Genomic DNA, 15,824 nt, shown 5'->3' with positions numbered 1-15,824 from the left:
TCAGCCCTTGATCTGTTATTAAAATTAAAACAAGCATCTCTGTGTGCTAAGGGATGGCAAATTAGATCCCTAATACAGAATGCAGGGTTTCTCCAGGGCTTCAATAGCATTTAAGGTGTTTCTTTTGAGATGTTATATTCAAAACCTGTAGATACCCTGTAATACTGACAATACTTTAAAAAAAATCAAATCAAATAAAAATAATGACATTAGTTTTTTACATGAAGCAGAAATGCTCTTTCTGTCTCCACTTTTCTGGGTTCCTATGAAGTAACAGCCGTCTTTATTTTGTTCATAGTTCTAATGGAAAGTCTGTGTCATGGTCTGAACCAGGTGCAAGACATCCTCCAAAAGGGGATCACATGTGGCACAGACTGTCAGTGCATGTGAAGAGACAGGAAGCAGGTTCCAATCAGATGGCTGTCATCAAACCCTTAACTAATACCTACCATGACACGGGCCTGGAATTCTCAGACCTCAGCACTAAGACTTTGTACAATGTGGCTGAGGAGGATGAGAGTGACCCTGTCCATTATAACTCCCCTGACACTCCCCCTATGGTGGCCCACGGGCAAATGCCTGCCAGTGGGCTGAAAAAAGATGTGCACGAGGAAGTGGAGCTCTATTCCCCCGAGCCTTTGCAGCAAAATAGCATTATCCCCCCCAAACATGTCGTGATGGACCGCCTGCAAGAGGAGGGGGTGGTGAGCAAGTTCAACAGTGACATGCCTGAGATCCGTGATATGATAAGCATGCCTGAGGCTGTCAGTGGTGGGATGCCAGTGTACCATCAGGCTCACCTCATCCAGCAGGAGCCTGTCCTGCCTATGCAGCTCGACCCATTTGATGAGGAACCTGTCTTCCCTTTAGAGGAGGAAGAAGAGGAGGAAATGAATGAGCAGTTTGGCCTTCTCCACGGCTACATGTACAACAACTCCCAGATTCATGACGAGGAGGACTTTGTTGAGGTCAAATTAGCAACAGAGGACTCTCTGGCTCTGATGCCCCCCTCGCCTTTCCGTGATTGCACCGGTGCTCTAGTAAGCCCCTTTCCCAACTCGCCAGTGTCCGAGTCGATTTTGTGCACACCTCCCAATGTCACATACGCCTCCGTCATCCTCAGAGACTACAAGCAAAGCTCCTCAACTCTGTGAGGGCACGCCCTAAATGTTGACGCTTGTACTATAAGTTTTTATGTGTTGTATATGATTTTACATAAGGAAAAAGTGATCCCGTGGTCTGTCAAGTCATTTTTCACTCCTAATAGCTTTTAAATGATAAGGGTGAGACATACTGTAAATTTCTAATATAAGCTTTTAGAGACAAAAATAACTGTATATATATATATTTATGAAATATTGTTTGATAAATGTAGATTAGGTATCAATCTGATTAGTTTTTGGACTTTAAAGGTAACTTAATGAGCATAGCTAATATAAAATTATTCACTTTAATAATAAGGAAATTTGTTTTGTGTGACACATTGCGTGTCATGACCTTTGTCGGGCAAATGTAGAGGTTTAAAGCAAGAGTTGTTTTTTTTTTTAAAAACTCCCTCATTGACTTTCTTGGCGAGAAATAGAAAACTAGGTCAATGTCACTCTCGTATATGTTTCTAGCTGCTCATAGTAGCTTCGTATCTAGTATACGGACATAAAAGTGGCATCCATCTTCACAGCTAAGAAGAGTTACACCCCCAGAACTATAAAACTATCTACTTAAGCTTGAAGTGCAGGGTAAAATGTTAATAAATGCCAACTTTGTTGTGAAAAAAGATATTATATTGTGAATCTCTGATGGATACAGTACTGCCAAACAATTGCACTGTACCTTGAATGTAGCAGAGGACAAGTTCAAGTGCCACGTTTGTTTTTCTTTTGTACATTTATCTTATTTATATGGTCTTGAGAGGCGATTTGAACCAGTTTTAAACTTGTATGTTTTATAAATAGACATCCGCTTTCAGAACTCTATATTATTGTATTGTGAATGTATGAATTGTGTATCTTATTTTGGTATTCTATATGAATTGTTAGTATTAAAGAAGAGAGTAGCTGTTTATGCTTATATTGTGTGTGATTGGTTGTGTACAACAATCCATTTCCTAAATATTTAGACTTTAACTTCCTATCAAAATTGTATAGTGTAATAAAGTGATACTATTTGCATTAGTTATACATCGATATAAGCTATATGAAGTTCAGTGTAAAATATATCTACAGTTTTGAAATGGTAGTTGCTGTAGACGACAATTTTGAAGGGCACTTGTTTGATTTGAGTACATTAAATATTTTTTATGCTTTTGTCTTTCATGTTTTTCAAGTTGAAACATTAGGTGGCTCTGTGCTCTTGGCGTGGTTGCTAGTGATTTATAAATCAAAGGTCAGCTTTTTATTGCTCTGGTTTGAAGGAAGAATTTCAAAACAGGGACACCGTAGGAAGTAGTGAGTGACACAGGGAATAACGCAGAGTGTTGTAACACTGTTATTTCTACAAATTGTTATTTTACTTTAAAACTCTGTGTAAATGTGACCTAGTTTTACACAATTATTAGGAAAATATTTTATCTGTCTCGATGCCTGTCAGCTCGTGGACCGCAGCATGGGAAGGATTTCGGTGACATTATCTACAGAGAAGCTTTTTAAAGTTTTAGTCATTGGGGATCTGGGGGTTGGGAAAAGCAGCATTGTCATGCGTTATGTTAATAAACGCTTTGATGAAACATACAAAGCATCCATTGGAGTTGACTTTGCCCTAAAGACAATTGAATGGGATCCCAAGACAGTGGTGAGACTACAGCTTTGGGATATTGGAGGTGAGTTTCAAAACTATAAAGCAAATTCCTGCACAAAAATACTGGATGAACAGGCTAAATCTAATTTTATGGCATCTGTTATAAACTCTGTAGAAACTGTACTGCGACACTTCTGTGAAAACACGATTTAAAAAGTTTCTCCAAAGCTTTTATCTGTAAACGTTTTAAATGTAGTAAAGTAATATATATAATGTGTATTTGAACAGAGTATACCAGAGATACACTCCCTAGCCACTGCATTAGGTATACATGTTCTACATAATGTCTAATTGGCATTGCAGCAACTCAGTGCATTTAGGCATGTGAATGGTAAAGATGAACAGCTGAAGTTCAAACTGAGCATCAGAATTGGGAAGAAAGGTGATTTAAATGACTTTTAATGTAGTACGGGTGTTGGTGCCAGACAGGCTGGTCTGAGTATTTCAGAAACTGCTGATTTACTGGGATTTTTCCCCAAAAAACATCTATAGGGTTTAGGGAGAATGGTCCAAAAAAGAGAAAATGTCCAATGAGTGGCAGTTCTCTGGGTGAAAATGCCTTGTTGAGGACAGCAGAGAGGCCAGACTCCTCTGAGCTAAGACAACAGTAACTCAAATAACCACTTATTACAACCATGATATTCAATGAATGAGCAATACATCAAACCTTGAAGCAGGTGGGCTTTAGCAGCAGACCAGAAGTGTAAAAACACTGAAGTTACAGTTTGCACTGGCGCACCAAAATTGGACATATTGGAAAAACATTTCCTGGTCTGATGACTTTTGATTTTTTTCAGCAACCTTTGGAAGGTAGGTACAGAATTTGGAAATCTGGCTCCATCCTGCCTTTTCATCAACAATTCAGACTGGTTGTGGTTACTGTGGGTTATTTTTTGGCACATTTTGGGCCTCTTAGTTCCATTTTTTAAACCCCACAGCCTACAGAGGATTGTTGTTGACCATGGCCACCCCTTTATGTCCACAGCGAACCCATCTTGTTACGACTGCTTCCAGTCACAAATGTCACAAATCCAGTAGCAAGGTGTACTTAATGAAGTGGGTGCTGAGTGTACATTTACATTTAAAATGATAGAAAGTACACTTATTTGCCTAAAATATATTTTAAATAAACAAGAACTCTGGAGGAAAGCATTTTATTTGCACATAATATTCCAAAATTGCACATTTTTTAAAATTCATCCAAATCCATTTTTTCCCCTGTGGAAATTATATTTTAGTTCTTTTTTGGTGACACAACTTTTATACACATTTTTAAATTTAAGTTTAAATTTGCTGAATGCTTTAGTGCCTGGAAACTCAAGTCAAACTGCAGTGTTGTTGTTTTTTTGATCCATTCTTTACTCAGAGCTAATTTTAATCCTAGCCAGTGTCCATGGAAACATATGATTTTATTTCAGAAAATTATCAGTAGTCTCTCAGTTCTTACATAACATTTAGGTTGCAGTCAGATTTGACATGATAATTCAGACCAAAAAGAAATAATAGCTGCCTATCCATGAGAAAAAAAAGACACATTCCTACTTGCAGCCAGGTTTTATTAGAAGTTGAGCAAAAGGATCCATTACACACATAATTTTATTATCCCTCAAGGCCAAGAGAGGTTTAAGAACATGTCCAGAGTGTACTACAAAGAGGCGATGGGAGCAGTAGTGGTCTTTGACATTACAAACAGCTGCACCCTGGAGGCTGCCTCTGAGTGGAAGCAAGACCTGGATACCAAAGTGCGTCTTGACAGTGGCCAACCGATCCCTGCTGTCCTGCTGGCCAACAAATGCGACCTGACGGGGAAGGATGGAGCCTTGGTGTCCTCTCTGGACAGCTTTTGTAAAGACAACAGCTTCCTGGGCTGGTTTGAGACTTCTGCTAAGGTTTGTGCAACCATAGAAGGGGAATATGTGCCTTCAGTAACAGTCAGTGTTGGGTGTTTAGAGGTAATAACGTTAGGATATTCAGCAGATCATTAACTGATTATCTCAGGGATTGGATTCTGTTTGACTAATTTAATAGATTTTATATCTAAAAATATTCATATTGCAAGTAAGCATACTGCATGAGATCATGCATTAGACTTGCATGAGGGTATGCTCTATTGCATGTGTGAACTTTATCACTGCAGCTACTGCATATAACCTGTTCATATAAATATGTTAAAATATTAAAACACGCAGCCAAAAACTTAACCCGGCGGATGCACGCACAATGTTCTAAATCGTGTTCTTCCCTGCTTTTTTTTTTTTAGGAAGATATAAATATTGAAGAGGCAGGTGCCTTCCTTGTCAAACAAATAATGCTGTGTGACACCAGCCTGTCCGCTGAAGAGCACCACTGGGATAGGATCAAAGTGAACCTGACTCCCACGGAGAGTCAGAGTCAGTCACTGTGCTGCGGGAGATCACTGTTCTGAGACAAAGAGCCAAACTAAAGCTACTGCTGGTTAAACAGAACCTGACCTGTTTGTGGTGCTGGGACATGAATCCACAGCCGCCTCAGTGAAGCTATGACAGAAAGCCACCAAGCTTCAGTAGCTTTATATTCATATTTCTGCTTTGCTGATTTTTCTCAATAATCTATGGACTGTGTGGGCTGCCTCATAAACACCTCTGTGGAGACAATGAGCTCATTCCTCTGATAAACCACTGATCCAGTCAGGATAATAAACAGATCAGCATGATACACATCCTGCTGGGAAAAGCCTGTGACACTCACTGCACAACCAAGACGTGCTAGTGAATGACCTACTATGATGAGGAGCCACAAGCTATCTAACGTTTATTCCCATGCAGAAAAACAGCGAAAATGTATATTTCATCAAATAGTCCTCATCAAATGACACTTTATTTGATTGCAGCTTCCACTGTGCCTTCATCTGTTATGCAACCCATGCATATAATTATCTCTTAATCACTTTTGCAGTAAGATGAGCTAAGACCCAAGCATAAGCAAGGCATCTCAGATTGATATGGCAAAAAGCAGAGAAAAGCTATCAGCATGACCTGATTTTGGTGGAGAAAAGAGATTTGTGAAAATGCCCAGAGAGTACACAGTGTCCTATACTGGGAGCAGAGCATTTAGCATGTATCTAACAAATATCAGAAGAGTGAGTGTATGTGACTGTATGTGTCAATGAAGTAAAATATCAGCCACTAAATTCTGGCTGAGATTGAAATAAAATCATTTGGAAGTATTTAGAAAATGACAAGCTCATCCATTCATCGCACACCCTCGACAGGTTACCAGGCTTATAAGTTCATTATTAGTTTAGTTATTGCTACACTGCCTAAAGTAACTGGATAATTCTACGTTGATCAACTTAACAAATATATTTCTTGCCTCTTTTTCATGGACAGTTTGTTCATTTAAATCATGTCACCATGACCTTTTTAAAGGCTTGTAAATTTTATGCTTTAATCAGTTACAAGGTGTTTTAACAGAATACGTTTGAAATAATAACTTTTAATTGAGTGGTTTGTTTTAATGCTATTAATGTGAAATTAAAGTGCCTTTAAAGTCGGACATTTAAACCAGTGCAATGTACGATACCTTGTCTTGCTCATTGACATGTTTTGTGTTGCTCAGGTTATTTTTGCACACCAATCTGTTCTTTGCTGTCCTGTAGTTTTACCTTTCGGTGTCCTTGCAGTGCAGCAAGGGAACTGTTCTACATCCTGCCGCTGGTTACCTTTTCAGAGTAGCATTTGTCCAAATTCAGCCACTCTCTCCAGATGTGTCATGAGAATGGATTTAACCTTGGAGTATAATCACATAATGTTTTGTTATATCAGCAGTTGTTGACGTGGCATTAATTTGCATTACCATAAATTTCCCCCAAAATAGATTAAAAAGTTAAAAATGGGCACCATAATTTCCCATATTTATCCAAACCCCATCACAAATTCATCTGATCTCTACATGCTGATCAAAGGAGTTGCAGCATAAAAGCCAGCAAGGTAGTTTACCTCATGTGGCAATTGTGCCTGAGGCAAAACGATGGAAGAAGTAACACACAACTGCTAATTTTGGATGTATGTCCCAGTTTCTGGAGACCTACATTCAGAAGTCAAAGAGGGATGCTGGCCCCAATACTTTTTCACATCGGACACAAAAGCCCCGCTCCTTAACTTGTTTATAAATATGACAGTTTGAATGGATGGGAGCCTCACTCCCAGCAACAGATCCCATCACTTGTGCATTATTGATATTGCCCTGTTTTATCAGCCCTCCGGCGTGCATTTTCTCTGGCAGCTTCGTTCATATATTCATGACTGCATGACAATTTCAATTTAGTCAAACTTGTGAATAGGTTTATAAAGCGTAAAGCTTTGTGCATAGCTTTGCTGTGCCTCTCACTGTCTCCCATTGTGCCTTGTGTGACCCATTTTATGATGTCCTGTGTGGAAAAAGTCTTTGAATAGCAGACATTTGCAGACATTCTCCTGCACCTACATTATATATGTTGATGTGCCCGAGTCCATAAATGCAAGAAAAGAAATGCTAGAATATGAATGAACCTATACCCTTTAAACTGACCACGTCCTGAACCATCAAGGGGCTCCATGATGACGGTCTGGAATCCTTACGTTGCTGTCCATGGTTCTGAATTTTTGTCACAAGGCGAGTTCTCAAACACAACAAAATACAGATTTAGAGGTTAATAGTTTTGCTAGTAGATGACGCCATCTAGTGCACAAAATATACCTGTGCAAAGACACTTTGAGAAGGGACACAAAGTGTTTTTTTCTTTTGTGTTGCTGTCCACATCAACGCTGAGACAAACTGATTCTATCTGAAAATCCTGTTTCTGATTCTAAAGGGTTATTGGCAGTACTGAACCAGTCCTGTTTCCCCCATCAACCACCAACATGTTTTGCTTCATCGCATCATGTTTCTGAATCAGATTTTTAAATTTGTAGCTACATTTGCAGCATTTAAGTGTTATCTATAGCAGTTTAAAGGATAAGCTAATCAGATGTTTTGCATGTAATGATCTGCAAAATAACCAGTGCCAATGAAGCTACTACTTTTTTAAAAGCAATATTTAAAGTAGCATAAAATGCAAATACTCAACTTCTTCCACTTTGTGATCAGTGCTGTTTGTCAAATCCACACACTGCACTGAAAATGTTTTTATTTATATTATTTGGTATGCATTCTTTTTTTTCCCCCAGCAGTATGAATAATTGAAGTTCATACAGTTATGATAAAAATAAAGTACTCACTCTTTCTATTCTAAGGTTTTACATATCAGGACATTATAAATAATAATAATAATGTGGTCCTTCAAGTCGGGCAAGTACAACCTCAGATAAACAACACATGACATATTACACCATGCCCTTATTTAACAAGAATTAAGCCAAAATGCGGAAGTAGACATACATGCGAAGCACATTCTCACAGGTTTCATAGGAATTACCTCTATAAACACAGACGATTTGACAGAGACTACCTGAAAAACATGTAACATTAACATGTACTTTGGTGTAGTATGGATGGTAGTAGGAGGTGGGGGTCTTTATCAATACCAAACGCTGAAGCAGTATAAAAAAAGAAAATACTAAAACACTGAATATAATACAGCATATTAGTACAAATACCTCATACCAACTGTCAGACACAGTGGTAGTGGGCTGATGATGGTCACTGAGTGAACTCCTCTTCATACTAAAGCATTTTGGAGTCAAATGTGAGACCATCTATCTGAAAGTCAAAGCTTTCTGAAATTAGGTAACGTAACAGGACAATGATCCAAAGCACAGCAGCACAGATTCTGAGTTAATAAATTAAGCTTAAGAAATGAGAATACAATATGTTTTGTTTTGTTTTTGCAACAGTCAACAGGTAAGAAAGTGTCTAGAAGTCTATTATGTGTAGACAAAACACTGTAATCTTGTGTTAGATGCTTTTTTTGTGCTTGAATGATTCATGAGTCTAAAATTACATCACTCTTAAAATGGCCAGGTACAAGAACTGGACTGGAAATGGACAAAAGAGCAGCAAAGCAAAGCTTTGACATTCAGAAAGTCTGAGCCATTGTAAAAATTTACAAGAAAATCTACTTGGAAGCAAAATATAGGAGCAGTTCAAGACTTTTTGCACAGTGTTGTATGTGATATATTATTGAAAGTCAATACAAAACTTTTGACAGAATTATATCCAGAAAAGAACCAAAACTAAACAATGTCTTAAATCGAATTTACAAAAAGGCTCTGACGTTTTAAACGTGTATTGCAAAGGCCATGGCTTTAATGTCTCATTAGGTTAACTCGACAATTTTCTGTCTTTTGTGTCTTCCACGTGACTTTGTCAGGTGTACCATTTAAGGGGAATCAGTTAAAATAAAACTATATGCCCACATGTGAAGTTTTTTAATGGGCTAATTAAAAGAATGACATATCACAAAGGTGAATATTTAACCAGGTTTTCCAGCTTTGTGTCCAATTCTCTGCAGAGCCAAAATAACCTCAATCTTCTTCCTTGGGGAACATAAGGAATGAGGAAATACGGCCTATTTTTCAGAAATGCACAATAGATTGGAATAGAATACCAGAGGAGTACCCTTATATCGCGTTTCAGTGGGAAAGGGCGTTAGTAAAAGATGCTTGTGGCTACATTGTCTCCCTGCGTTATTTGTTTGCACTTTTAAACCACTCTTCAAAGGATTGACAGGTGTCACTGGGGTAAGGTTTTGCTTCCCTCCCAGCCCTCGAGCATTGAGGCTGCTCGGGACTCTTTAGCCAGCAGGGGGCCGCAGGGCTATCTGAATTCCTTGTGTTGCTATGTAAAAAAAATTATAACTAAAAATTGTTTGAAGAGCTCACAGCGCCAAAAACGTTAAGATTGTGGCAAAAATAAGGACTTTGTTTTTGAGGATTTTTTAAAATTCTAATTGAATTTTGAGCCACACAAAATGACCATACATAGGTGTTTAGAAATAATAACACTCCCTCTATTAAACTTACAATAATTTAAGGATATTGATGTCTTTTAAATTGGTTTAATTTGCTATGATAGCTATCAAAATGTATACTGTATATAATGTATATGTATATAAATGTAAACCTATTTATGCTCTTCTTTTTTCTCAGCAGGTGTCAACAACACAAGCAGTTTTAAAGCGTTTTGTCAGCTCACATTCCGATCGAGGTCACCTAATCTGACGGGTCACGGAATACACCGTAACACCGGTCCTGCATCCGGGTGACGGCAGAGCGCAGACTCAATCCCCGCTGCAGTTCACTGCGTTTCCGTAGCCACTTTGCTACCCGCTGAGCCCTGGTTGGGGAAGGAGCTGGCGGAAACGACTAATCCCGGTCGACTAAACGCCAAAGCTGGCAATATAAATGGCGCATTAGGGCTGCTATCGGAAGGGACTCTCTAAACCAATGTTCGTGACTCGGGCGCTTTTGGAGAATGCGTTGGCAACACCCTCCGTAACATGTGAGATGTATACAGAAAGGTATTAACTGTGCGTTATTTCGGCTAACTAGCTAGCAGCTACCCCCTTCTCTGTATCCAATTTATGGTAGCTCGCTTGATCTGTTTTCTGAACCGTCGCTTGTGTACCGGAGGAAAATGAAGAAGTTTAATATTCGGAAGGTGCTGGACGGCTTGACAGCGGCTTCTTCCTCCTCCTCCGCAACTGCTCAGCCGGGTACTCCCAGGGAAAACGATGTTGTCCAGGAGACTTTACAGTCGGAGCATTTTCAGCTTTGCAAGGTGGGTTTCCGTTAATAACAGCTAACATTAACTAACTGACAGTCAGATGACAGCAGCGTGACACAAAAAAAGAAAAGAAAAAACGCTGACTGCTTTTATTTCTGGATATTAATTTCATTATTTAGGATGGAAACCACTTGAATGTGCACACCAGATTTAAAGTCACACACTTGAACACTACAATGTGATTTATTAATATGTAATTATTTTTTTAGTCTATTTTAGCCAGCCCTGCCTTGATGTAGTCCATAGTGGGCTGTTTGCATTGCTCTGAATCTTTGAAACTGTATATTCGTCACTGTAAAATATCATAAAATTACAACACAACACTCACCCACCCCATTTGGACATTGCTCACTTCTATTCATGCTGGAGGTGCAGGTCTAACGTGGGTTTTAATGCGAGTTGTTGAGGGCAACATCTGCAGCCTGTATTTCGTTTATCATATTAATAGTGGATCCACTGCAAATTTCCCATGTTATGTTTCAAAGGTGGTGAGAAGAACACTTTTTATTGCAAAAACTCCAACTCTAGTAAATATCCAGCACCTCTCTTACCTTCAGCTAAACTTCTACTTGGATTTTTATACTAAGCCACCACCATCCACGAGTGCAGCAATCGCTTCAGAGCATAATCTTTGTGGGTACAGTGCATAAGAGCATGTGAGTGAACAGCTTTGGCAAAATAAATAAATAAAACTGATCATTTAAATCATAACCTCACAGGTCACTACACAAGAGCTCCCCAGCCTTGTTTTTTAATCATGCACGGTTTAGTAATGCAGACTGTTAGGGCTGCCTGGAAAGGTTTCGCCCACTAGCTTCAACTCCAGCTGGGAGCAGAACAGGTCAGGTCCCCGGGTTACAGGGCCATGGCATTACCTGTTATGTAATCCTGCTGCAGGCTGCAGAGAGCTTATGGATGATTGAGCAACGTTTCCAACCTGAAACAATTGGGTTATAGATGCCTGATGATGATAATAATTTGGAGGATAAGCTACTGCAAGATTCTGACAATAAAAGTCCAGCTCAAGGTTGTCATATTGAGTTTTACTGTTGTTTTCCAAAATTAATACTTCACAGATATCAAGTAGCCATGAGAAAGATATTTCAATAATGTTTATGCTTTATCTAATTTCTTTTGATAATAGAGCACATTTTCCACATTGATGGATTGCATTTCTTGGAGACTATAATTTTTTAATGTCAGCTTGACTGTGTAGGAGATGATCGAATAGCTGGCTTAAGGTCTAATGTAAATTCTGCTTCTTCTTTTTTTCCTGCAGACTGTGCGTCATGGCTTTCCATATCAACCATCCTCAATGGCTTTTGACCCCGTACAGAAAATCTTGGCCATTGGGACTCAGACTGGAGCTTTGAGGCTGTATCCTTTTTCCCATGTGAAGAGTCATGCAAGGAAAGTAAAGGTTTACTTTTTAAAAAAAAAACCAAAAAAACACTCTCACCCACACAGTCGTGGCACACATGTGTAAGGAAAGTAAATCCGTGTCCAAGTTCCTGGAATCATTTCCAGGAACATTTTTCCACTTAAGTTGCCATTCAGCATTCCACAAAGGCACGGGAGTTCACAGAGTAAATGATCCTTTCTGTCTATTGTCATCCAACGCTACAAAAAAAAGAATCTCCAAAACAAGCTAAAGGAATCTGAGTTCTTAGGCTTAGGATGTGTTTCTGTGCAACCAGCAGCCTCCTTCTCCTGGAGCACCCAGGCTCATTAGTGGTATCTCTGCAGTAGCATGAACAGCTCCTCTGCCATATGCCGAGGAGCCAACCTCATCAACTGTGCTGCCCAGTCAGTGCCAGGATGCCACTTCATATGTGCTGTAAACATAACTGGACTTGCACGACATGCACACACAATCAAGCTGCCACAGTGCTGTGTGGCCCCTCAGGCAGTTGGAAGTCAGTTTCGTATTTCTTTGTTTTGAAGGATAAAAATTTGCTTTTACAGCTAACATCCGTGACTCACAGCAGCAGAACTGCCCCTGGATTCCAGGCTATTAAACACTGCATGTGATAGTCTACTCATATCCAGGTTACGCCTTCAGGGCTGACCTATTAGTGTATCAGCTCAGGGTTTCCCTTTGTGCTGGTATCCTGCTTAAGAAGCCCACCTGCCTTGTTTAGATTTTCATTAAGTGGCTTTGTCCTCATCATTATCCACTCTCTAGATTAAGAGGGCATGCTGTTTTTTCACAGGGCTACTCCCACAGAACATACACTGCTTCCATGTTGTCCTAATGTGCAAGGTGGAGCTGATGGGATTACTGTCATTCAGGCAATTGGTCCATTTATCAAAAGATGGTCTGTATCGATCCACCTCACTGCCCCTGGAGTTTGGAACTGCTGCCACAGCTCAGTAGACATAAGTTCAATGAGGTGTCTACAAGCAATAAATGTCTGCTTTTACAAGATCTGCCTCTACTACAGCGTTTTAATCAGTGTGTAACTCTAGACATTTCCGTGCTCTTTCCAGTGCAGTTTTGGCAATTATAAAACCATCACATCTCGTGTTTAAGCACATGCAGATAATCTTTGTGTGCGGTGACCGTACACATCTTGAACTTTTTTAAAAACTAGACATCATGGTTGATCCAATAGCTGAGTACTTGGGATATATTTTGTTTGGTTGCCGATGCTATAAGCATAAGAGGTCCCTGGTTTGATACCGGCTTTTTCATTTGATGTGTGTCATTAGTGTAAAAGCACACATGTATAGACAAGCCAGCTCTCCTCTGACTGGTTGCACTTGGCAAACAGAATGTTTGAACAGCAGGTGGGTGGTTCTTCTGTGCTGTGTAGACATGGATGACTTCCTTAGATGACCACATTAGGGATATACTCACTCACTAACATTATACAGGGTGATGAGCAGGAAAAACCTAACATTTGAAGCTGTGTTTTCTCCCTGCATACTTTAATTAGTGAACCCAATATAAATATATTAATTTTAACTTTTTGCAAAATCAGTATTTTATTAGGTAAAGGCTGGTCTGATCGTGGTAGAAGTCAGAATTTGTTTTTGAAGGTTTTCAGAGTAGAAATGCTGTACCTGCTTCACTACGCTGTAGTTCCTTCTTTTTTGGTATTAATATCTGCACTTGTAGAAAGACTACTAAAGACATTATCAGTCTTCTATTGGTAAACTAGCATGAAAGAGAACTTCCTGTCATGCGTATCATCTGTTGACTTTGTGAGAAAACCTGCTGATGTTGAAATGCTGTGGTGAACCACAGTGGTTTACCGAACAGGGAAGTGTTGACGTTCATAGGGTATGACTGAAGTGTGTGATGTTTTTAGGGACATGGGGGGATATCCTTAAGAAGGTTACGAGAGCAAATTATTTGGCATCTGCTGTGATATGTCAAACTTTGTGACATTAGGACTAAAGTGTGCTTTCCTTTCATACATGGGTAAAAAAAATGCATCTGCAGGGTTTTCGTCAGAAAAGTTAACCCCAGTGGCTTTGAGTGAGACACCCATAGTTTTGTTTAAATTTAATGTTTGGTGCAGTTAGCAGCAACAGTAGTCTAAAAAGACACATTAGCTACCTTAATGGGTGTAGCTTACAGTGGGGCAAAAAAGTATTTAGTCAGCCACCGATTGTGCAAGTTCCCCCACTTAAAATGATGACAGAGGTCAGTAATTTGCACCAGAGGTACACTTCAACTGTGAGAGACAGAATGTGAAAAAAAAATCCATGAATCCACATGGTAGGATTTGTAAAGAATTTATTCGTAAATCAGGGTGGAAAATAAGTATTTGGTCACCTCAAACAAGGAAAATCTCAGGCTCTCACAGACCTGTAACGTCTTCTGTAAGAAGCTTATCCGTCCCCCACTCGTTACCTGTATGAATGGCACCTGTTTGAACTCATCATCTGTATAAAAGACACCTGTCCACAGCCTCAAACAGTCAGACCCCAAACGCCGCCATGGCCAAGACCAAAGAGCTTTCGAAGGACACCAGGAAAAGTATTGTAGACCTGCACCAGACTGGGAAGAGTGAATCTACAATAGGCAAGCAGCTTGGTGTGAAAAAAATCAACTGTGGGAGCAATCATCAGAAAATGGAAGACATACAAGACCACTGATAATCTCCCTCGATCTGGGGCTCCACGCAAGATCTCATCCCGTGGGGTCAAAATGATCATGAGAACGGAGAGCAAAGATCCCAGAACCACACGGGGGGACCTGGTGAATGACCTGCAGAGAGCTGGGACCAAAGTAACAAAGGTCACCATCAGTAACACACTACAACGGCAGGGGATCAAATCCCGCAGTGCCAGACGTGTTCCGCTGCTGAAGCCAGTGCATGTCCAGGCCCGTCTGAAGTTTGCCAGAGAGCACATGGATGATACAGCAGAGGATTGGGAGAATGTCATGTGGTCAGATGAAACCAAAGTAAAACTTTTTGGTATAAACTCAACTCGTCGTGTTTGGAGGAAGAAGAATACTGAGTTGCATCCCAAGAACACCATACCTACTGTGAAGCATGGGGGTGGAAACATCATGCTATGGGGCTGTTTTTCTGCCAAGGGGACAGGACGACTGATCCGTGTTAAGGACAGAATGAATGGGGCCATGTATCGTGAGATTTTGAGCCAAAACCTCCTTCCATCAGTGAGAACTTTGAAGATGAAACGAGGCTGGGTCTTCCAACATGACAATGATCCAAAACACACCGCCCGGGCAACAAAGGAGTGGCTCCGTAAGAAGCATTTGAAAGTCCTGGAGTGGCCTAGCCAGTCTCCAGACCTCAACCCCATAGAAAATCTGTGGCGGGAGTTGAAAGTCCGTGTTGCTCAGCGACAGCCCCAAAACATCACTGCTCTCGAGAAGATCTGCATGGAGGAATGGGCCAAAATACCAGCTACTGTGTGTGCAAACCTGGTAAAGACCTATAGTAAACGTTTGACCTCTGTTATTGCCAACAAAGGTTATGTTACAAAGTATTGAGTTGTATTTTTCTTATTGACCAAATACTTATTTTCCACCCTGATTTACGAATAAATTCTTTACAAATCCTACCATGTGAATTCATGGATTTTTTTTCCACATTCTGTCTCTCACAGTTGAAGTGTACCTCTGGTGCAAATTACTGACCTCTGTCATCATTTTAGGTGGGGGAACTTGCACAATCGGTGGCTGACTAAATACTTTTTTGCCCCACTGTATGTATTCAAAACTATTTCTCTTTTGTAGGCCCAGTGAGGGGTCAGTTTAGGTCAAGAGTGGGCCTTTAACTTTCCCAAGGGGCCACAATTTGGGCCTC

At 40.0% G+C, this 15,824-nt stretch overlaps 3 protein-coding genes across 13 annotated transcripts in view; all 3 read left to right on the top strand.

Moving 5' to 3' along the window:
* grm1b (glutamate receptor, metabotropic 1b) overlaps positions 1 to 2,059 on the top strand; it is a 36,996-nt gene extending 34,937 nt beyond the window's left edge. The window contains exon 9 of one of the 2 annotated variants that reach the window (XM_004540118.4): positions 299 to 2,059. In XM_004540118.4, coding sequence (XP_004540175.1) covers positions 299 to 1,154 — 856 coding nt within the window. In that variant the 3' untranslated portion in view covers positions 1,155 to 2,059. The remainder of the gene's footprint in view (positions 1 to 298) is intronic. The other variant, XM_004540119.5, reaches the window with a different exon arrangement.
* A 127-nt stretch (positions 2,060 to 2,186) lies between these two features.
* rab32b (RAB32b, member RAS oncogene family) lies at positions 2,187 to 5,218 on the top strand. Its single transcript, XM_004540848.5, has 3 exons — positions 2,187 to 2,815; positions 4,405 to 4,682; positions 5,054 to 5,218. The coding sequence occupies exons 1-3, from the start codon at positions 2,602 to 2,604 to the stop codon at positions 5,216 to 5,218; spliced, it is 657 nt and encodes a 218-aa protein (XP_004540905.1). The 5' UTR covers positions 2,187 to 2,601.
* A 4,811-nt stretch (positions 5,219 to 10,029) lies between these two features.
* stxbp5b (syntaxin binding protein 5b (tomosyn)) overlaps positions 10,030 to 15,824 on the top strand; it is a 30,115-nt gene continuing 24,320 nt past the window's right edge. For 5 of the 10 annotated variants that reach the window (XM_004540114.4, XM_004540115.4, XM_004540113.5 and 2 more), the window contains exons 1-2: positions 10,031 to 10,530; positions 11,816 to 11,913. In XM_004540114.4, the coding sequence (XP_004540171.1) occupies positions 10,387 to 10,530; positions 11,816 to 11,913 (242 nt within the window). In that variant the 5' untranslated portion in view covers positions 10,031 to 10,386. Of the gene's footprint in view, positions 10,531 to 11,815; positions 11,914 to 15,824 lie in introns of all 10 variants that reach the window. The other 5 variants (XM_076877893.1, XM_012922641.5, XM_012922639.5 and 2 more) reach the window with 2 other exon arrangements.

This window comes from Maylandia zebra, linkage group LG19, assembly GCF_041146795.1.
Source record: "Maylandia zebra isolate NMK-2024a linkage group LG19, Mzebra_GT3a, whole genome shotgun sequence".
NCBI classification, from domain to species: Eukaryota; Metazoa; Chordata; class Actinopteri; order Cichliformes; family Cichlidae; genus Maylandia; species Maylandia zebra.
This window is presented reverse-complemented; position numbering and strand designations above follow the sequence as displayed.

Excerpts from the sequence above, each read along its gene's own strand:
- rab32b (XM_004540848.5), top strand. The coding sequence starts at position 2,602 with ATGGGAAGGATTTCGGTGACATTATCTACAGAGAAGCTTTTTAAAGTT. Across the intron at positions 2,816-4,404 it reads ACAGCTTTGGGATATTGGAG|GCCAAGAGAGGTTTAAGAAC; the intron begins GTGAGTTTCAAA and ends TTATCCCTCAAG. Across the intron at positions 4,683-5,053 it reads GGTTTGAGACTTCTGCTAAG|GAAGATATAAATATTGAAGA; the intron begins GTTTGTGCAACC and ends TTTTTTTTTTAG.